Source organism: Tiliqua scincoides, chromosome 3, assembly GCF_035046505.1.
Source record: "Tiliqua scincoides isolate rTilSci1 chromosome 3, rTilSci1.hap2, whole genome shotgun sequence".
In the NCBI taxonomy this organism is placed as follows: Eukaryota; Metazoa; Chordata; class Lepidosauria; order Squamata; family Scincidae; genus Tiliqua; species Tiliqua scincoides.
In genome coordinates, this window is record NC_089823.1 from 87,298,852 (window position 1) to 87,320,664 (window position 21,813).

Below are 21,813 nucleotides of genomic sequence, written 5' to 3' on the forward strand. Positions count from 1 at the left end.
AATAGGTGTATAGCTTATGTGCTGATCAAGCTGATAAACTTGACTTTATTTTTAAAATTGTATATTTTTTACTGTTTTAAAAGGTTATCACAAACAGGAAAAACATTATAGAAGTATGAAACAATTATATAATTCAAAGCTGAATGTCTGATTATTCTGAACTGGTTACCAATTTTTGTGTTTGGACACTTGGTTTGGGTTCAAATTCAAAGGCAACCAAGAATGTTCTCTTTTAGTTCACTGAAAAAACCTCTCTGACAGCAGACGCCTATACATGTCTACTCAGAAGTAAGTCCCTTTGAGTTCAGTGGGACTTACGCCCAAGTAAGTGCCCACAGGATTGCAACCTTATTCCATTATTGTGTTTGGGTTCAAGCTCAGTTCAATTCCCTAAATACAAGCCAACTGGGGTTATCCTCTGATAGAATACAGATTGAGGAAGGACTCATTGTGAGACATCAAAATTCCAATGTCCCAGACTTGCTTGCCTTCACATTTCCTGCTTCCCTGTAAATCTCTCTCACACACACTTCAACATTTTACTTAATGTTAGAACTTATACTACAGATCCAAGAGAATAAAAAATAAATTTGTAACTTACCTTTTTTTTTTCCTAAATCAGTTTTTGTTAGTGAAAAAGTATGTAAATGTTAGAGATGTACAGAATTCTCATCAGGCAGAATGGAAAGACTGGGTTAGATCCTTAGTCTTCCTTATGCTGGAGAAATGAGCTTCTGTTGGAAGGAAGTGCAATATTTGTGATCCATTTGTGACCAATGTGACCAATATCACTAAAAAATATCATCAAAAACATAACATCAAAAACATCCAAAAACCTATCATAAAAAAAAAAATCAAAAACAACGTGGCCAGTATTACTCAATATTTGGTATTTGATAGAAGTTCAAATAACTATCAATTTGATCACATTTAACTCAGGAGAAACACACAAGGTTGCCGCCATCCTTGATAAGAGCTTAAATAAGATCTTGAAGTCAAAGTGTTCAGACACTTCTCTATGATTTGCTTGTCGGTTTTTACTATAAAAGATGAATGTTTTGCTTTTCTCATGATATTTTATACTTTGGAACAAGATACATCAATCATGCAGGTTTTAGATATGTTTCAAACACACTCCTTTACTTTTAATTATACTGAAGTGATGATCAGACCTTAAGATGACAGATTAACTAAGAGTTGGGGAAATGAGCTGTCCTTTGACAGTGAGAGCTGGTTCCTGCTTGTCCTAGCCAGTAGTGCTATTCACAGCAGATAGATCTTGTACTGCAAATAAAACCACTTCAGTCTGAATATTGCATCCAGTTTAATCAGTCTGAATTTAGCAAAGCACTGGGATACATGCCTATGACTGGACTACATAACCACCAGAGGGTGCCCTAGGGCTTCTATTTTGTGAATGACCTGACACAGCTGTCTCTATCTGTCCGGGTGTCCGTGTGTGTCCGTGTGTGTGTGTGAGAGAGAGAGAGAGAGAGAGTTTGCAAGAAAATAGTCCCCATACTCACATGCTTGCATAGTTTCATACTTCAAAATGGATCATTGTTACATGTTTACATGGTTTATATGACCTGAATAGTTTCATAATTCAAAATTTAACATTGTTTACATGGTTGCAATAGAACATTTGACCTTGGCATTAACCACAATAAATTTTAAATATGAAAGAAGCTGATATGACCACAACAGTGCAGTTGTTCCTGTTGCTCATTCTTCTCAATTATATTTTGCACAACTGCATACTGGGGATTAACAGAAACCCTAGGGTTTGCATTTCTATGGATATCCAGGCGGTCCTAGTGATACCATCAAGGTCTATTATCCTGTTTTAAACACTGGAATAACAAGTTTCCAGGACCACCTGAAATACTGTAAATGACAGGCGTACCCCTGTACCCGTGGGGGTTCGGTTCCAGAAACCCCAAGGTTAAGTGAAATCATGGATACAGGCAAATGCCTCCCCACCCTCTGGAGCCAAGGGGAACCCTACTGTCAATATTGAACAAAGAATTGCCAATGTTTAATTCGCATTCTCTTTGCAGACTAACTTGTACAATGTATATTCTACAAAGTCCTATCTGGGGGTGGTTTTGGAATGAAAAATATCTATTGCATATATGAGAAAGGCAGCACAGATTAGATGACTTCTAATCACCCAACTACTTCTTGCTTAATGGAGCAGGCAAGTGAAGTTCACCTTCAAAATCTCTCTCCTCAACACTTCCTCTTCTGTTTCATTTCCCTCTTGTTTTTAAAATCCAGAGTCAATGTGGGGAGAAGCAGTGATGAAGATGGGCAGATTCAGGTTGGTGCCCTCCACCAATCAGTCCCCAGGCAGACTCGTGGCTCTGTAAATGGGCACCTAAGGTCGGTCCTTAGAATCCTATGCAAAATGCAGAAGACTTTCTTGGCAGCAAAACTGATGGCAAAAAAGTATCTGCAAGGTAGAATGCCTTACAGGTATTCACTCATCAAAGACTGCATTCTTTGCATGAGTAATTCTTGAAATCCCTTCTGGTAGCATTTTTCAATGAGCACATAATTATGATTCAAGCATGCCAGCACAGTTATGTCATGTGACTTTCAGACATACATAAACTTGAGTCACCTCACAGTTTTGTTTTTCATAATAAGTAGAGGAGTTTACTGCCCAGCTCAATGGTTTATGCCACTGCACAGGTGATATTCTGTCAAAGGCTCTGCATTCAAGCTGACCTTTGGTGAGGTGCCACAAGATACTTTCTAATATTTATGAGGGACCAGCACCACAATTTCACCTGTGACACAGAAAACAAAAGCCCTATCACCTATGTGTATATACACACAATACTAGTAATCTTGCTTCCAGCCTTCAGAGAGATTTCAAGAAATATTTCTGTTATCTGTTAGCAGGATTTTAAATCAGTGATGAGGAAAACTCGATTTGGAAGTCAGAATGTGCTTGCAGATATTTCTCAATCATATTGAATTTGCTAGAGTATAATGTACCCAAGTTGAGAGGCATATGTCTGTACAGGGCCTGCTTTAGGAGCTGCGGGAGGGGGGGGCCAATGCAAAAAGTTTTTGCAGGACCCCCCCTACTCACCAGGATGAACAACAGCGGTGAGGCATGAGGCAATAGCATCACCTCCAGCTGCTTCTGGGGGGGATCTCATGCCAATCAGACCCAAGGGAGGGAGGGAGTGCCATCCAGTGGCAATGCTCCGCTCCCCACACTCCGCACAGCACCTTGGCATAGACAATTCCATGCCAGAGCTGCAGCTACAGAGTGAGGTGCCAGCCGCCGATGCAGGTGCTCTGCTCACCACCCCAGTGCAGGGCCGCTCCAGGTGAAGGGTCCAGTTTGGCCAAATTGGTCAAGTTTTCCTAAGGCCAGCCTGCATCTGTATTCCCAAAAACTTTTGCTGGTTCAAAGACAATGAATTTCATCACACTGTTGGAACCATGCTATTGTTCTGGAGTTCATCGAACTGGATGACCAGAAACAAAGCAGATCTTTGGTATTCTCCAAAACTCTGGTGCTATGAGGAAACGATGCTTCCTCTGCAACCTAAACACTGTTCAGCTGTAGAGATCACCGATTATACTCTGTAGGCTGAGATGCAGGTAACACAGGCAGTTTCTGGGACCAGCTGCCATTTTCTTTTTAAAAGAAAACAACAAAAAGTCCAGTTTGCCTCTGCTGCCTATTGTCTCAGGAAGCAGGTGGTCTTCATCTCATCAGTCCTTCTCTGCATATCAACAACTTACTCTGAAAAAGGTTGCTTAATTACCAGCCAATTCACTTGAGCTCATTCCTGACATTACCATGAGTTCACTGGAAAGCATTTGAATTGTCAAATCACATTTAAATTGTTAATCCTGTCATGGTAAACTGAATCATAATTCAGGCTAATTCTTACAAAACCCATCTACAAATGAGTTCTTCATCATTTGTCTTCCTTATACAATCAATCTTGCATTTGTTCATTATTGATTGCTATGTTCCTGTTTTAATTCAGTCAATAATTCCTTTAAATTGCTGCAGAATATCTTTTGCAAATATCTATTGTAGAAAACAGCAATCCTTTCCTCTGTGCCCTCTTTCTTACCAGATACATAGAATCAACTTCTATAATTTACAGTGTAATTTGGTTCATATTAGCCTAATTAAACTAATCAAGCAAATTAAAACAGAAATTATTACTGAAGAAGGAACATGAAGGAACATCAATTACTGAAGAACAAACATGCCAAGCAAACATTATTTATAACATTCTAAATTGTGTAAAGAATTCAGATGAAATTGATCCTTGACTGAAGAGATAAGAGACTCAATCATGCCTCAGCAAAAAGGAAATCAACCCAATGTGCGGCAGCAGTGACAAAGGCTAATTCCATGCTGGGGATCATTAGGACAGGTACTGAGAATAAAAAGGCTAATATTATAATGTCATTGTTCAATTGATGGTTACTCCACAGCTGGAGTATTGCGTCCAATTCTGATCGCCACATCTCATAAAGGATATAGTGGAAATTGAAAAGGTACAGAAGAGAGCAACCAAAATGTTTACTGGGCTGGGGGACCTCCCTTATGAGGAAAGGTTACAGTATTTGGAGCTCTTCACTTTAGAAAAATGGCACCTGAACGGGAACATGACTGAGGGCCCAATCGAATCCAGTTTTCCAGTGCCTGTGCAGCCATGCCAATGGGGTGTGCACTGCATCCTGCGGTGAGGAGGCAGTCGTTTAAGCCTCCTCAAGGTATGGGAATGTTTGTTCCCTTACCTTGGGGCTGCATTGCGGCTGCACAGGTGCTGGAAAGTTGCATACGATTGGGCTCTAGGACACACAAGATTATGCATGGATAGATATGCCCTGCCATGATGCCAGGTGCAAGGGAAGGCACCAGGATGCAGGACTCTTGTTGTCTTGTGTGCTCCTTGAAGGATCTGGTGGGTCACTGTGAGATACAGGAAGCTGGACTAGATGGGCCTTTGGCCTAATTCAGAGGGGCTCTTCTTATGTTCTTATGGTCTTAAGGGAATTCTAACACACGTACACTAAACTATGTTGCTTATTCACTTTTGAATGTGCTGATATTTTCCCATTCTTTCCCTTATCAAATATCTGGTTTGTCAGTTTACAAACTTAGGGCCCAAAGCTATCCAAGTTTCCAGCATCAATGCAGCTATGCCAACAGGGTGTTTGCTGCATCCTGTGGAGGGGGCCAAGTCACAGAGACCTCCTCAAGGGAAGGGAACATTTGTTCCCTTATCTTGGATCTGCATTGCACCTGCACTGGAAAATCACATAGGATTGGGCCCTCAAACTATTTGTTACACTTTATATATAAAAAGTGTGAAAGCATGCGTGCACTGATGCAGGAATACAGTGAGATTATGAGATCTGTAAGCACCAACTACTGACTGACTTCTGCTACTTTGCCTTGGAACAATTATGAAAATATTCGGATGTCAGGCAGAACCTGTGCACATGGCTATAGCGAGGAGGGAGGAGGAGTGGCATCAGTGGAGCAATCATTCTAAAGCATCTAAAGTGCAGCTTTCACTTCTAAAGCATCCGGGAGCCCTGCAGACAGTTGTGCAGGGCTCCCCACACCCCTGGGAGGCTGCAGGAGGCTCTGGTAAGTGCAGCCAAGCCCCTGCAGCCCTTTGAGCGGTGCGATCCTGGGGATGACACTGCTGCCTCCTCCCTGCCTCCTGGCTGCCCCCACTCCTAAGGTGGCAGGCACCAGGGCTCACAGGCTGGGGCACTGTGACGCCCCAGTTTGAAAAGCCCTGCCCTAGCCTGATTGATCATCCAATCAGGACACTGACTGGGTGATGTAATGAGGTCACTGAGTGTCCTAAGGACACTAAAAAGGCAACCATTTAGCCCAAGTGGTGGGTCATCAACTGAATTGAATCTTCTTGATTACAGTGACCTTGCACCTTCAACTGGATGGAACCTTTGTGACTGCAATGTCCTCGCACCTGTAGCTGGATGGAATCTTCTTCATTTATAGTGTCCTTGCACCTTTTCTGACCACCTACCACGTCTTTCAGCTCTTTTTCTCAAATTGGAGGCCACTCCACAAAATGGAGTCCATCCATGGCCTAGTCTTTTTCAGTTCTCTATACTTGCCTGGTGAACTTCAAAGTTCAAATGGACTGCCGCTGGTGCCAAAAGGCTCTCTCTTCACCTGCTTAACATTTAAAGTTTAAATGGACTGCCGCAAGTCACTGGAAAGCTTCGGAGACTCTCTGAGGAGCTCCAAAAGCCTTTGTTCATCTTTGCTGGACTTCAGGTTCTTGAGGGTGACCAGGCTGTCGCTTTCCAGCAGCATTGTACCTGGGGCAAGTGCTTCCTTTGAAAAGTCTAGAAAAACAGACAGACTCCTAAAGAGCCAAACTTTATTAGGAAGGGAATGATTTTAGTACAAGAGAAAAAACAATGTATTACAAGTTAGCAAGTAAAAAAAGGCGAATTTGACAAAATCCAAATGTTTACTATTTAGCTCTGCTTCTTTTGTTACACTCCATAAGTTCAAAAAAAATAAAAAAAGATTTAGATTTATAATAGATAGGGGATATCTAAATGGTTTTATTTTTTTCCTGAATTTCAGTGTTATCCTAAAAAAATATGCTGAAAATGGTGTTTTGTGTGCTTTTTCCAAATTAACATTTCAAAGCATTTGTATCAAGTGTAACCACTGTCATATAGGTGGTATATATGTTTTATTCCTGTGGCTGTCAGTATAAGATAAACAAACACACACACACACACACCCCCAAAGAGCACAACATAGTCAAGTACTTTAATTAAACTTACAGGAGCTGTTGAAGGTTTGCATACTACTTGAATGAACAACTGCAATGAACCAAATGTGCCAAACACAAAAAAGAAACATTAAAACATTGAGAAGACAGCAACTTAAACTAACAGAACTGAACATAGCATTGAATTGCTATGGGGGAAAAAACCTGTTTTTAAACTGAAGGGAAAAAGAACCTACCAACAGTCTTACCATGGGGGGGGGGGGTGCCTTCTGAACTGAGGCACATTGACCTACTAATGAGTAAATGCACAGTGAGGCTCAGCTTAACTTTCCATAGGGCTCCATGCATTTTTCTTGGCAGCTTCTGAGCATGTTCAGAATAATTTACAGCCAGTTAGGAGAAAGCAGTAGAGCTGTGTGTGGAGTTAAGGGCTTAGAAACACAGTCAGAAGCACTCAGAAAACTTAACAGATGCTCAGCAGCTACGTTAAGAGGTAAATTTCAGTGTTGAAATTGAGCAGGATATTGCATTTTATCATTTTCAGTGTTATTTCACAATATCTTTTTTTCCATTTTAGACTGCCCCTACTAATACAGCACATCTTTATATTTCCTGATGTTGATGTTTGTCTTCATTACTTAACCCACATAAGAATGTGGTGGGATTCCCTTCACTCCAAGTCCAGTTATCTGTTTAAAAAAAACAACAGAGGTGAAATATATATAATTTATACTGGACTATAAATATAATAACCCAAAGTTATCCACATGTGCTTGCTAACAAATTCAAAGCACAATCCAGATGCGCTCATGGGCTGGCACAAGTCCTTTGCACCAGCCTGAAGGTGCATAAGTGCCATAAGACACTTTTGCGCCACCTCAGGAGGCTGAATTCAGCACCACTGCACTGACAGACTGGTCAGTTCATGCTAGCAGAGTCAGGCTGGTGCAAGGGTCTGGGGCGGGTGGTGGGAAGGCGTTCTGGGGGTGTTCCGGGGTGGGCGGTGGGCAGGCTGGTGGGAGGACTCGGCCTGGAATAGGGGTGGAGCCAGGATCTGGCACTTATGCCAGATCCTAACACTCCTCCCAGGCGACTTTGCCTTACACTGGGCTGCTTGAATCTGCAGCCCAGTTAAAGGGTTAAAGGGGAACTCATTGGTTAAAGGGGAACTCATTCCCCTTACTCTGAGTTGCGCTGCAACCTGGCCCAGCCCTGCTCTCGTTGCAGCACAGGCCAGCCTGCCTGCCTGCCTGCTCCAGGGCATGTTAAGATTGGACTGTCAATTTTTTTTGAAATTCAAAATGTTTGTCTGTGCCCAAGCAAAGATGCTTTTATTTTTTAAAGCCCATGAATAAAATCCAATGCAGCAACAAAATCTTGAAGGAATTTTGGTCCTGTTAAAGTATGAACATTGAAAACAAGCATGCTGTTTATTAAGATGAAAGATTGGACCATGATTACAGCTACCAAAACAGCTGGTTAGAAAGAAGGGGTCTCATATATAAATACAAACAGCAGGTACATTTTAAAAGTGTGAGTACCATTCACAAAAGTGGAATATTAACCACTACTTTTAATATATTTGGTACTAAATACCTCCCACCTTCCCCTATTCTTTCAAGGATACTGGAAGTACATAGTTACCTTGAAAATGCTGCCAGCCAGCCCAGGCTCATCCTTTCCTTGACAAGCAGAAGTTACATACAACTCTGAATAATCACTTCCACCAAAACTGCAAGAGGTAGTTGTATCAACAGGCAACTTCACAATCTGGATCCTTTTTCCTATTAAAACACACATTTTTTTCTTCTTTTAGCTCATCCTGAAATCATTGGTGTGCTTTATTCACTTATATTTCTGTCAAAATGTGCTCCAAACACAGTTTACCAATTCCAAGATAATCCTGCAAATGCCATGATTCAGCAACAGTAGTAATTTATTACTTATTCCATCCCCATGTAGTAGAGGCAGATGACTTGCTGTAATGGGGATCACTCTGAATGCAACTGCATAGCCATTTGAAAAAGCTAAACTAACGTTTAACTCCAACACTAAAATGTATGCTCCAACGTATGCTCCAATGTTTGAGAAAGGACACACACACACACACAGAGCCTTTAAAGAAGTACATTTTTAAAAAGAAAAATCAACAATACAAAAGCAAGTAGTCACATTTTAAATCAGAGTACTACAAGTGAGACTTAAGTGACATAGAGGGAAAGTAGTATGAACAACATTTTAAAAGATTCTCAAAATAGCATGTGTGCACATGGAGGGGAGAGAGAGATGTATTGCTTACTACCAGTGACGTAACAGGCATCTGCCCATAGGTGCTCAGCACTTAACTACATTCCAAGCAGCTCTAGCAAGAAGAAATGCCATAGGCTATTTTGAGAATTGTTCAGTATTATTTCCAACACAATGTTTGTCAATTTCATTGACTATCTAGATCAGCAATTTTCTCCCCAGTCCTAGTCTGACACTGGTGTGCCAAATATAGTCTGCAAGTGTGCCATGGGAGTTTAGAGAAGGGTCAGTAGGGCCTTTGGGGTATGTTAGACCCCCACCAGAAGCATGGTGTGCTTTGTCAATTGTCAAAAAATGGATGGTGTGCCTTGACAATGTTAGCACCTTGTCAATGTGCTGTGAGATGAAAAAGGTTGAAAATTGCTAATCTAGATATTGGAGATTGGTGCTGGAAACTAAAAGGCCTGTGTGCAGTGTGGATCAGGATTTATATCCTTATAAATATCCTTATATATATCCTTATATATAGTGACTAAATACACATTTGATGTTCTCTTGCATACAAGGTACCCCATTCCCAGTAACAGCTCCACTGTGGAGAATCCCCTTCATTGAAAGCAAATGGGACAGTACTCATAGACAAGAGAGCATTATGTCCATTTCAGATACTCAGTGCCTACCCTAAGCTGCTGAACTACGACAAGTGGATGCAACCTGTTCAAGGATAAGTAGACTGCAAATGGCAACAATGTTGAATTGTATCCAAACTGTTTAGCACTGGGATGCTAAATAGAATATGCAGCATATCTCAAGAGAAAATATCTGATAGGACCCAGAAGCACACTAATTCCTCAGTTAAATATTTCTTAAGAAATTGAAGAAAATTTTTACTTTTCCCCTTTTGTAGTTGCTTACCTGTCTCAGGATCTAGACGGATCACTCTTCCTCCACTGTAACAAGCCACCCAGAGTTTCCCTTCTCTGTCAATACACATCCCATCAGGAATGGCGTCTTCCTTTTCCATCTTGTACATACCCCTGCGATTGGCTGCAGATATAAGTTCACACACATTACAGACTTCAATGCTTTCCGAGTTCAGTTTTCCAAGACATGCTCTAGCAAAGAGCTAAAAACAATGAAAGAACAATTCACCAAAGAAGTTGGTATAGGGAAGCAAAGGGGCATTGCACTCAGACCTTCAAGTCAGGTCTATTCAGCAGAAGGGGTGGTGTAGAAGCTCAAAGAAGAACTGGCATTCCTGGCACCATTAGAATAGAGGGCACACATGTCATGCAAGGCCCAAAAATGGACAGTACTGTGCAAGGCCCAAAAATGGACAGTACTGTGCAAGGCCCAAATATGAACTGTGTCATGCAAAGCCCAAATATGCCCATTATAATAATAATAATAAACTTTATTTTTATCCCGCCCTTCTCCCCAAAGGGACCCAGGGCGGCTTACAACATATTAAAAAAAACAGATTAAAACATAATTTAACAGATAAAAACATATTAAAAACATATTATGGTACTCCATTATAAAACTGGAGTACCAAGATACTGGGGATGAATTCCTTTCTATATGAAATTCCATATGAAAGAATACCAGGAAATTGGTTGCAGTTCAATTACGCAAGTGAATAGCATTCTGTGAGGGGTATTTATTAATTACCAGTGATGTAATATCATCATCAGTCATGAGCAGATTTTTGCTCAGTACTGGGTGCAAAAGCATTTGCATATATAAGGTGTTATTTTAGGGTTCTCAAAATAAGAAAAGGAGCCATACAAATTGTTCCCGTGTGTAGATCGTAGTCAAAGGCATCTACAGAGTACGAGAGGCTGTCGATGTAAAAGAATGTTCTGTGATCCAGCGACCAGTCCAAACCATTGGAGATGTCCACTTTGTCGAAGTGTTTCACTATAGAGTGATCAGGCAATAGGGTGTATAAAGAGCCTTGCTCCCTCTCTAACACTGCTGGCCGGATCTCCTCAGCCATGGTACCTATAAGAACCACAGAGTTCCAGGTGTCAATATACAATGAGCCAAAATAAACGGGGGCATCACGATGATGGTTTTCTCTTTTAACAAAGGTTGTGCTACAACATTATTTCACTAGGCACAACAGGAAAGCAGGGAGAAATAGGTACTCTTCACAGAGCCTTAATGGCAAGATGCAAGCTTGGGGTGCAGAATTTTCAGAGCTCATGAAAAGCAGTGACCAATTCCCACTCTATAAGCACATACCCCAATTTCCTTATAGACAGCAATTGGGAAAGGGACAAAACTCTCAAGTTTCAGGTCCATTTGCTCATCCTAACAATATACAGCACACAGAAACACTACACTGCACTGCACTGCTAAAATACGATTAAGCTAGTAGGAAAACTCTTATATTCAAGAGATATTTTAAATCCTCGTGGAATCAGAAGAACCCTGGAAGAAGGGTTTAAAAAAAAAAAAAAAGGAGTGACTTATTTCAATGTTAATAACTATCTTCAGTGCAATCAGACATTCAATTATTGGAAGTTTGGCAATGATTACCTTGATCCAGCAAGGATAAGCAGACACAAAAATGTGCCTCTGAGAAAATGCGCACATACATCCAGCAGTCAGGCCAGAGCGTGTAGTGAGCCTTGTGGAATCAGAGCAGGTTCAACATCCTGATCACCTTGGGAGACTGAATCCAGTCCTTTCCCCTTCCCCAGGTGAGCAGCATGATCAGCCATCTGCTTAGAGATGTGCATATACAGATTTGGGCACACAGCAGCATGTATACAGCACAATAGTCTATAGATCAGGGCTAGTGCATACATAATTGCAAAGGAGCTTATGCTGCTGAACAAATGAAGTGACGATACTCAAAAATGTGAATCACAACCAACCTACCTGCAAACAGTCTTCCTGCAGGATCCACTTTCCCATCGTTGAATCGGTTGTTGGGTTTCTCTTTGTCAACCTGAATAATGGCGCTTACAGACTTTGTTTTCCAATTTAAAGCAGCAAACTGGGTTCCCTGAGTAATAATGTAATCACCAGATTTCCGAAGAGCCACTAAACTCACTGGAGCATCTGCAAATCATGTTACACGGAGGAATATGAGAAAGATAATTGCACTTAATATAAACCATCGCAATCCACTTTGAAAAGTCTTTGGTTGAAAAGTGTTATATATTAGGTTGGATCAGAAAATTGCTTGAGGAGCACTCTACCCTTCTGCTCATGTGGCGCAATTTCTGCTTAAGCCATTTCTGCCCAACATTGTGTATATGCAACAGGGATCAAATGTATACACCTGTAGGCTGTGCAGAAATGGGTTAATCCTCTGCTTATTGGTGCTCTGCCCGAGACCTCCACCAACCAGCACCCTACCTCTGCCCTTGAGAAACTGCAGAATTCAATTCTTTCTACCTCACGATTAAGCTATGTCTGAAACATTGCATGCAGCTGGTCCACCTGTTGGACCAACATGCCACATGAAAAAAGTTTAGGGCCCAATCCTACCCAACTTTCCAGTGCTGATGCAGACATGCCAATGGGGCGTGTGCTGCATCCTGTGGTGGTGGAGGCATATCTTTTCCCTAATCTTGGGGCTGCATTGCGGCTGTATCAGCACTGGAAAGATGGATAAGATTGGGCCCTTAGTCTTTCAGGTGTCACAAGACTATTACTTTGCATTTGCTTGCATGTTCTAAGGGTGCTCTTACATCTTCCAGGTACATACTCCAAGGATGTGGTTATATAGCTGATATACAAAGATACGCCTTCGGAAGTGTTGCAATTCTTTACATGTTCCAGACTGGAGTCACCAGGCAGGTGCTCAAATTGTTGTTTTTGTGATAAGAAACCAAGCCTCTTACTAAGGGGGCTTGTTATGTGTGACAACAGACTTTGTCCCTCAGAAGCAGATCTGCTTCTGTGTACTAATTATGTAGAATATCACATTAAAAACTCATGTAGATCATCACGTGACTTGACTGCACATGCTGCTTTTGCCACACTTGCACATTACTTAATACATGGATGGAACGCAGTGTCTTACCCACAGAAATACTGTGTATCTCCTTGGTGAGGGTGTTCCATTTATAGACCTTTTTGCCAGTGATGTCAACAAAGAGGAGTGAATTTTCTTTTTCTTCCCATAGGGGAGATTCTCCAATCTTCAAATGCTCTTTCACAACACACTCAACTTTCACAGAGGACATTGCCTTCACAGAAGAGAAACTACAATCAAGGATTCCAGATAACCAACAAAGAAAATAGTGTCTGTTAGAGATTTAGGGCGCAATCCTAACCAACTTTCCAACACCGAGGTAAAGACAATGCAGCTCCGAGGTAAGGGAACAAACATTCCCTTACAGTGAAGAGGGCTCTGTGACTGCCACTTCACTGCAGGATGCATCACATCCCCCACTGGCACAGCTGTCTCAGTACGGCAAAGTTGGTTAGGATTTGGGCCTAAGTTGCATTGAAACAGTGTCAACAAGTTCATTCTCCACCTAAACACTTACTTCGAAGTAAGTCTCATGGGCTTCATTGGGAGATATTTCCAAGTAAGTGTACCACAGACTGTCAATGGTAAAGGTAGACTGTTGCCCACCCAATGCAAAACTGCCATATAGATATGACCCCAGAGTGAAATTAGGAACTATGATATTTGTACAGTGCACCCTAAGAACTTGGCAAAGTAAGAGTTTTTGCAAGACCAGTGCATTGCTAAGCTAAGCTAACTGATTGCATTTGTTCCCATAAGATGTAGAGATAGCAGTTAACTTAGAGAGTTTCAATTTGTCAGATTCGTTATGGCTTTATCATAGGTGGGAGCAAAAAAGTGTAACCTCCACACTAAGAATCAATATACTTTTCACCACCAAAATCAGAGAAACGCAGGAGACATCTCTCTCCTTTGCCCCCTGCTTGTGGGCTTTCAATAGGTAGCTTCCCTGAGGATAAATTTTTAGATTCTTATTGTAGAAAGTGGGATGCTATTCAAAAGCAAAAGGCTGCCGCTTGGAGGCAGGCTGTGCAGCATGGCCTTTCCCAGTTTGAAGAGACACTTGGCCAACAGTCTGAGGCAAAGAGGCAAAGAAGGAAGGCCCATAGCCAGGGAGACAGACCAGGGACAGACTGCACTTGCTCCCGGTGTGGAAGGGATTGTCACTTCTGGATTGGCCTTTTCAGCCACACTAGACGCTGTTCCAGAACCACCTTTCAGAGCGCGATACCATAGTCCTTTGAGACTGAAGGTAGCCAACAGAATTCAAAAGCATCTCTGGATGGAAAGAGCAAGGCAAATCTTGTGCCCTTCTATTACATTGGTGAAAAATAAGTAGATTTCTCAAGCAACATCCAATAGCTACATTATCATCACATCCTCAGATAGCTCAACCATTTATGCCAGGACAAAGCTTGCAGACAGAAAATGGTGTTTCTAAGTTCTGCACCACTAGCACCCATCTCCCTACCATTGCTCAAGGTTACAAAAATTGATACTGGCACCACAGGATCTGAACTTTATTTTCACCTTCATACAAAGGCTGGCTCCTATGTATTTGTGGCTGGTTGTTCAAAATGTTGTGTTTGTTTGTTTGTTTTGTTTTGGCTCTGGTGCTGCCTCTTTGCTCTTCTAACTACATATCTCTGAGAAGAACGAAGAGGGACAACAACTTAGGGCCACATTAAACGTGCCTGTAAACACACCATATGGGCCCAATGGAGTTGTTTTATTAAATGAGGGGAAGGAAGAACCCAGGCAAAACAGTGATGGCAGGTAAAAGGCTTTACTATCACAGCCCCCTCCCCATTTTGTTCTCATTCACACATCCCCGTGCTCTTTTAGTTGCCCCAAAATTAAAAATAGCCAAAATCAGAATTGAAGCCACAATGGGGCAAAATACTAAATTCTGCCTACTCCTTGCCATAGTTTTGCTACTGCAGCAAGTTGTTGATTAACAGCACCCACTAGTCAGATCACGTGTTGTGTTTCCAGTTGCATCTAGTTTGGCCCCAAAAGATGGTGGTCCAGACCACAAGTGAGAGTGAGTTGTAGTATGCAATGTGCATGCAAGGAGCCCAAACCAAGTATTAAGCTCCCTGCACCAATACATCCCCAAGTTCAAAGATTGGAGGGCAAGTTTAAGGGCAAGTGAAAATGCTAAAGGGAGTCCCTTTTGCTGTACATTCTCACCAATATGGGATTCTGACACAGCAAATGCAAAACAAAAACGGGAAGCATTTTTAATGTCCTATGTTAAAATAGAGGGACCTGAACAATCTGTGGCACAGTGGATCACAAGTTGTACAGGCCAGTAGTGTGTCACCAAATTTAATCCCTTATTCCTCCAGCCACAACACAGCAGTTAAGGGCATTTTGCAAAATAGCTAGGCTGCAATGCAATTCCCAACAGAGTAAAATACGATTCACATTTTCTCTCATGTCTGTTAAGGTCATATGTGATAAAAGATCAAGTGGCACATGTTGGCATCCTTCAGTCTCGAAAGACTATGGTGTCACGCTCTGAATGGTGGCTCTGGAACAGAGTGTCCTCTCCAGTGCGTGAAGCCTGGGTAAAGTAGGTATGGAGGATAGGCTGTTACCCATGCAGCAAATCCCCCCTCTCCACGTCGCTGAAATGGTCCAATGGAAAGGCAGAAGCCAATACGGTTGGTTCCAGCGGCGTCGCAGGAGTTGCCAGAACGTGACTGTGTTCAGCCATGAACTGCCTCAGGGACTCCGGCTTCGGATTTTGCCTCGAGGTTAACTCCTGAAGTTGAGGTTTCCACAACTGGATGTAGCCACAAGGCAGTGGAGGTTTGGGATCAGAGTTTTCCTTCTCTCAGATGAGCTGCCTTCCCAGGCTGACGAGTCCCATCTACCCGGTAGTGGCACAAGTGGCACAACCCAGTCAAAGTCAAGTATTCCTAGATCAGCCATTTTCAACCACTGTGTCATGGCACACTGGTGTGCCACAAATGGTCCCCAGGTGTGCTGCAGGAGTTTGGTGGAGGGTCATTTATTAATAGGACCATTGGGGATATGAGCCCCCCACCAACAGAAAGGTGTGCCTTGTCAATTGTCCAAAAACTGATGGTCTGCCTTGACAATTTTAATACTTTGTCAGTGTGCCATGAGATGAAAAAGGTTGAAAATCACCGGCCTAGATTCATAGGAGTTAAAAGTTGGTGCTTAAAATCACTTTCATACTGCAATTAATGAAATGTAATAATATTTAATTCTGACAGGATCATGGCTTAAGATTTTATTTCAGGAATGCTTAAATAACCCAAAAATAGACACCCAACATTAAACACCCAACATTATTATTTGATTACTTTGAAAACTAAAACACGTTTTTTGGGAGGAGGTGGAGATTAGTTAATTAAAAAAACAACGTCTTACAGAATCCTGTATCAGTTGAGTAGATTCAAGGAGAAATTCCAAACCAATTATCTTGGTTTCAGCTGACTCTGTAGAGTTCCAGTCCCAGAGTCTAAGGATGTATCAGCCTTGAGGTTCCACTTCTTCAGGTTTGCGACCACAGGCTCACAAGAGCACTCTTCCAACAAACTTATAGTAGCTGGTACTGCTAATCTTTAATGGTGGATATTAACTTCACAGTTAAAAATTACCAAATTCCTGCTGAGCATGATTCTTTTGCATGCTGACAAGGAGGAGAGCAAACTTCAAAGTCCCAATTCAGCATTCTGCCTGCAGAATGAGGGGGTGGGGGGAGGAGAGCATAATGATGTGCTATCATTAGCTCTTAGTAAATCTGTGAACATTAAGACTAAGCTTGGCTATTCAAACTGCAGAATGGTTTGATCTTGGAAGCTAAGCAGGGTCAGGCCTGGTTAGTACTTGGATGGGAGACCGCCTGGGAATACTGGGTGCTGTAGGCTTATACCATAGTCTTTCGAGACTGAAGGTTGCCAACCATTTAAGTCAGAGTGAAGTAAGTACAATTCTGGAAAGAAATTAACTCTTGTACATATGTACTATCTACAACATAGGTGTTACACCAAGATGTGATATAGTTGACACTGGTTAAATAAACCACAATAAAAAGCTTCCTCACGGGTAACAGTTTGCACATGAAACCTTTAAGAGGACCTGTACAAGGAAACTCATAAGCTCTGCCCAACACTAGGAGGGGCTCTCCACAAATCCACTACTGCTGCCTTATGGGTAGAGGTGTTTGAAAACAGTGTTATTTATTTATTTTACTCAGAAGTAAGCCCATTGTGTTCAGTAAGACTTAGGCTGCAATCCTAACCACACTTTCCTGAGAGTAAGCCCCGTTGAACAAAATAGGGCAAGCTAAGTAGACCTGGTTAGGACTGTGCCCTTAGGCTGTAATCCTATCTTCCCAGAAATAAACACATCTACCTTTGGGGCCAGAGGGTGGGTTTCAAACGACAGCAGGAGGGCGTGGATACTATACCCTATTTGCATTCAGGGCAGGGATCACGAAGGGCCCCCTCTCCAAGGGCTTCAAAGCCCAGCCCCTTGTTGTACTCGCAATCAGGACTTGCTAAAGTGTGGATCTCTCCTCCACCTCGCCAGGCAAGATGGTGGATCACCCAGACGTTCTCATCTGTGCTGAGTTTTGTCGCGCAAAGCCAAGGAGCAGTTACAATCTGCAGTGCCCCCCACAAAAAACTGTTTTCATAGAAAGAAAGTTTCTCTCTACAGAATTCTTAGGGGCACAACCCGCTCTCTAACGCTGCTATCCCACACTACGGCTTGCTAGCGTGTAAGCCCCACTGAAGACACTGAGGCTTACTTGCGAGTAAGGCACGCATGGCTTGCGCGTTCTATCAACCAAAGCCCCTCCCCCCTCAGAGATCTGCGCAGCTGATAAGCAGAGGCCAGAAGAGCCGCCTCCTTGAAACCGGATTAAGGCTACAACCTATCTGGCTACACTTTCCTCGGAGTAGACCCCATTGAACATAATGGGACTTACTTCCGCGTAGACCTGCCTAGGATCGGGTTGTAGATGGCTGCAGCAGGCCCTCTGCTCCACCCACCGCCCGTTAGCAAAGAGTACTGGGGAGGCCAGCCAGACTCACCAGGTTGGGAGGCGAGTGAATGGGCGGCGATGGAGAGCGGTCCGCTCCTGCTGGCGCTTGGGACGGCCTGTGTGCTCAGACTTTGCTTACTCCCTTCCAGAGCCTGGATTGCAGCCGGAGGCCGCCACTCAGCGTCAGGGGAGTGGAAAGTTCTTCACAAAGGGCGGCGGCGGCGGCAGCGGCAGCGGCAGCAGCAGCTCTCACACTTTGTAAAGCAGGAGCAAACAAGCTCCTGGCCTCTGCCACCGGTTTCGGGTGCAGAGTCAAGAATCAGCATTAGAACCTGATTAGGAAGAGCCCAATCCTAGGCGTGTCTACTCAGAAGTAAGTCCCACTATAATCAATGGGGCTTACTCTCAGGAAAGTGTGGATAGGATGCTGGCCCTAGATTCCAATTCCAATCTAATCGGATTGGAAGCATCAGATCCTGCACCTCTTTGGGGTGTAGACTCAAGAACCAGCCTTCCAACATTAAGCAAAGATAAAGGGGATGAAAGCTCGCATGCCTCTAAGGCTGAAATCCTATGCACACTTTCCTGGGCAGGGCCTAGGAGAGGGGGGTGAAGGGGGTAATTTGTACCTGGGCCCAGGGTTGAAAAGGGGGTCCAGGAGCCAAAGGATGGAGCCCAGAAATTTCCTGGGATCTTACATTTTCCTATCTACTCAGATACGTCCCCTGCATGGGATGCCTGGGACAGTACCACAAGTATGCAGCTATAGGCAAGCTATATGGTTAGACCAGGGCTCAGAAGACTTTTCTAATTGTCTCCACCCTCCCTCCACTCTGCTTTGCACCTCCATGCCCCGTTCTGCTTGCTCATCACCACCCTCCCCCACTCATTTCACCCCTCCCCCTTTGTAAAGGGGCCCAAAAGAAACTTTGTACCCTCTGATAAAATTCCTCTCAGAGGCCCTGGTAAAGGGGGTAATTTGTATCCAGGCCCAGGGTCAAAAGGTGGGCCCAAGAGCCAAAGGAGGGACCTTAGAAATTTCATGGGATCTTATATTTTCAGATCTCACTAGACACCAGGCTGCTACCAAAAGCCATATGCACTGGGCCAAGGAATGCATGCAAGACACTCCTTAACACAGTGTCAAAATCTGGGAGGAAAATGGCCTGCTACTGTAGTTCTGACTTGCTAACCATAGGAGTATGGTTTTACTCCTAGGAAGTATAGGAGCTCAGGGTCACAGCTGCGGGACTAAAGCTGTTGCAGAAGTATATTTTGGTGCAAACAGGACACCTTTCATTCTAGTGTGAGCCTAAATACAATGGTGCTAATTTTCTGCAGTTATTTTCTATAATCAAAATATTTCAGAGACACTTAGGAGTCATGTTTCATTTTCCAACACCCACCAACACATGAAATGCTGGCTACTAGGGAAATAAATCAAGTGGGGCAGGGGAGGGAAGAGAATTGGAATCACCATTAACTAGGCTCTGTGTTTTAATACGGTTGATGCATTTTCTAGTTTTTATTTGATAAATGTATTAAATTTTTTATATATAAGTTTTTCTCTACAAAAAGATATAAAAATAAAATGTTTTTCAGAAAGGTGTAGGGCAGTGTTTTTCAAACTGTGGGTTGGAACCCACTAGGTTAAAAAAAAATATATTAGACTTGATGCTCCTATGGTATGTGACTGCATTTGGGGAAATGTGACACATCTGTACTTTGAACAGGCTACTCTGTATATGCTTTTAACAATGACAGTAAATGGAGCTGACTCCTGAGAAAGTGTGGGTAGGATTGTTAAAAATTTTCCTGCTTGATGATGTCATTTCCGGTCATGACATCACTTCTGGTGAGTCCTGACAGATTCTCATTCTAAAAAGTGGGTTCCAGTGCTAAAAATTTGAGAACCACTGGTGTGAAAAACCAAGCAGCAGCTACATTATGTTCAACTGAACAATATACTATTCCTAATAAAGCTATTCCTCTCCCCCAACATACTTAGCAAGGCCAAATGTCTAAGAAAGGGGTATCAAACTCATTTTTTCATGTAGTGGGTCGAGTAGGATTCATGGCACCTGCTGAGAGTCAGAAATGACATCATCAAGCAGATGATGGCCACATAGAAACTCATTAGCTGCAATTGACAGAAAAGAAAATGTGCAAATCTTGTTCATAGTTTCTAAATGACGATGCCCAGTTATCATGCTGGGAGAACCCAATTATAACAGGGTCAGATAAATTGCTTTCAGGGTCACATTCAGCCCACAGTCCCCATGTTTGACATCCCTGATCCAGAATGTGAACTGACTGGTTAATCTTATTGTAATACTATACTTTGTACATAGTTCTTCAGTGGAGAAGAGGGAAAGGGAAAAGTTACTTATTTTTAAAATGTTCAAACTGGAACAGCCAAGAAACTATATTCTAGATATACCATGTACTTCTGCATAGGACATAGCAGAAGAGGACAGCCGGTATTCTCAAAAACCGAATGTTTTTCCCAATTGTTTCCTTAAACAAGCAATGGAGAAAAATATGGAGAAAACAATTATAGTTGTTTCAAAATGCTGCCTTCTTCATACATTGACTCATTGCCTCAATAGGCAATTTTATTTTTCAGCAACCATGCAGAATAGTAGTGAGATTCCTTTATCAGGGATGTAGGCACACAAATGCAACAGCCAGTACTTATTGTGGGTCTGTTTTTTGTAGCAAGTGTACTTAAAGTGCAGTTTTGTGGAAATAACTGTTCTCCTGAACATATTGACTACTCCAGAAGATGTAACATGCAAAGGCACTTCCCCACCATAGAGACCTTCTCCCAACTCAGTCCTTGCACAGTCATTATTAGTGGCCTTGAGCAGATCAGTCCTTTGGATTTCCTGATCACTGAGAAGAAGCCCTTGGACAGGCCAATGCCCTTGTACCACAGATATGGCAATAAGAGTATCCACTGCCTTTTCCCAAACTGCTGGATTCTTTCCTGTTGACACTGATGAGGAATCTCAAAGCACATGCACTATTTCCAGCTACACCATCTCTTCCAAGGCAAATCTCCCTACCTTTTAGAAGGACAGCCCATTGCTGCCATCTCCCGTCTGCTGAAGGCAGCCTTTGTTGTTCTTTGCATAGGTCAAGGGTTTGAGATATCTTTTCCCAGTGGTTAGGACAAGCAGTGGTGGTAGAAGGGTGAGACATGTGAAGACTCATTCATTATTCCTCTTCCTCTACAGCAAGTTTATTCCACAGGGTAAGCAGACAATACTGCACTGAAGTCCTTCCCTTCTGCAGTACTGCAACCATAAACTACTGATACAGCTTTAGGTTCAATACCAACATAGCCTTCAAAAGGCCAATATCACAAACATGGCTTATGTACACTTGCATTGCTCCAACTTCAGATGAGTCACTGTGTCTCCTTATAAGGACCACCTGGAAGTTACAATCCATCCTTGCTTAAGAAGTTGAATGATGTCAATTCTTTAAATCCATTTGGTAAATGAAGGTAGGGAATACTTAGATGTTTATGCAGGTGAGTTCTCCAACTTTCAAAATGTGCTTCTTACAAATACAACTCAAAATCTTAACTGCTAAGGACAAGCCCAGATTAAGCTTTGCAGCCCTAAGGCAAACCAATGTGATAAAGAAGGAGTGTCCAAACTTTTTGGCAGGAGGGCCACATCATCTCTCTGACACTGTGTCTGGGGCAGGGGAAAAAATAATTAATTTACATTTCAAATTTGAATAAATTTACATAAATG

At 42.5% G+C, this 21,813-nt stretch overlaps 1 protein-coding gene across 5 annotated transcripts; it reads right to left on the reverse strand.

Moving 5' to 3' along the window:
• Positions 1-6,793: 6,793 nt before the first annotated feature.
• On the reverse strand, positions 6,794-18,253 carry RGN (regucalcin). 5 transcript variants are annotated; one of them, XM_066620923.1, is made up of 8 exons: positions 18,096-18,252; positions 16,426-16,730; positions 13,069-13,234; positions 11,916-12,098; positions 10,815-11,030; positions 9,942-10,073; positions 8,424-8,563; positions 6,794-7,468 (listed from the first exon to the last, which is right to left on the reverse strand). In XM_066620923.1, the coding sequence occupies exons 3-8, from the start codon at positions 13,229-13,231 to the stop codon at positions 7,418-7,420; spliced, it is 885 nt and encodes a 294-aa protein (XP_066477020.1). In that variant the 5' UTR covers positions 13,232-13,234; positions 16,426-16,730; positions 18,096-18,252; the 3' UTR covers positions 6,794-7,417. The 5 variants fall into 5 exon arrangements, with proteins under 5 accessions (XP_066477020.1, XP_066477019.1, XP_066477021.1 ...); XM_066620922.1 differs by having other exon boundaries at positions 16,426-16,734; XM_066620924.1 differs by lacking the exon at positions 18,096-18,252 and adding an exon at positions 17,990-18,074 and having other exon boundaries at positions 16,426-16,734.
• Positions 18,254-21,813: the final 3,560 nt, after the last annotated feature.

Excerpts from the sequence above, each read along its gene's own strand:
- RGN (XM_066620925.1), bottom strand. The coding sequence starts at position 13,231 with ATGTCCTCTGTGAAAGTTGAGTGTGTTGTGAAAGAGCATTTGAAGATT. Across the intron at positions 10,074-10,814 it reads TCTACACACGGGAACAATTT|CCAATCGCAGGGGTATGTAC; the intron begins GTATGGCTCCTT and ends TTATATCTGCAG. Across the intron at positions 8,564-9,941 it reads CCGTCTAGATCCTGAGACAG|GAAAAAGGATCCAGATTGTG; the intron begins GTAAGCAACTAC and ends GTGTTTTAATAG.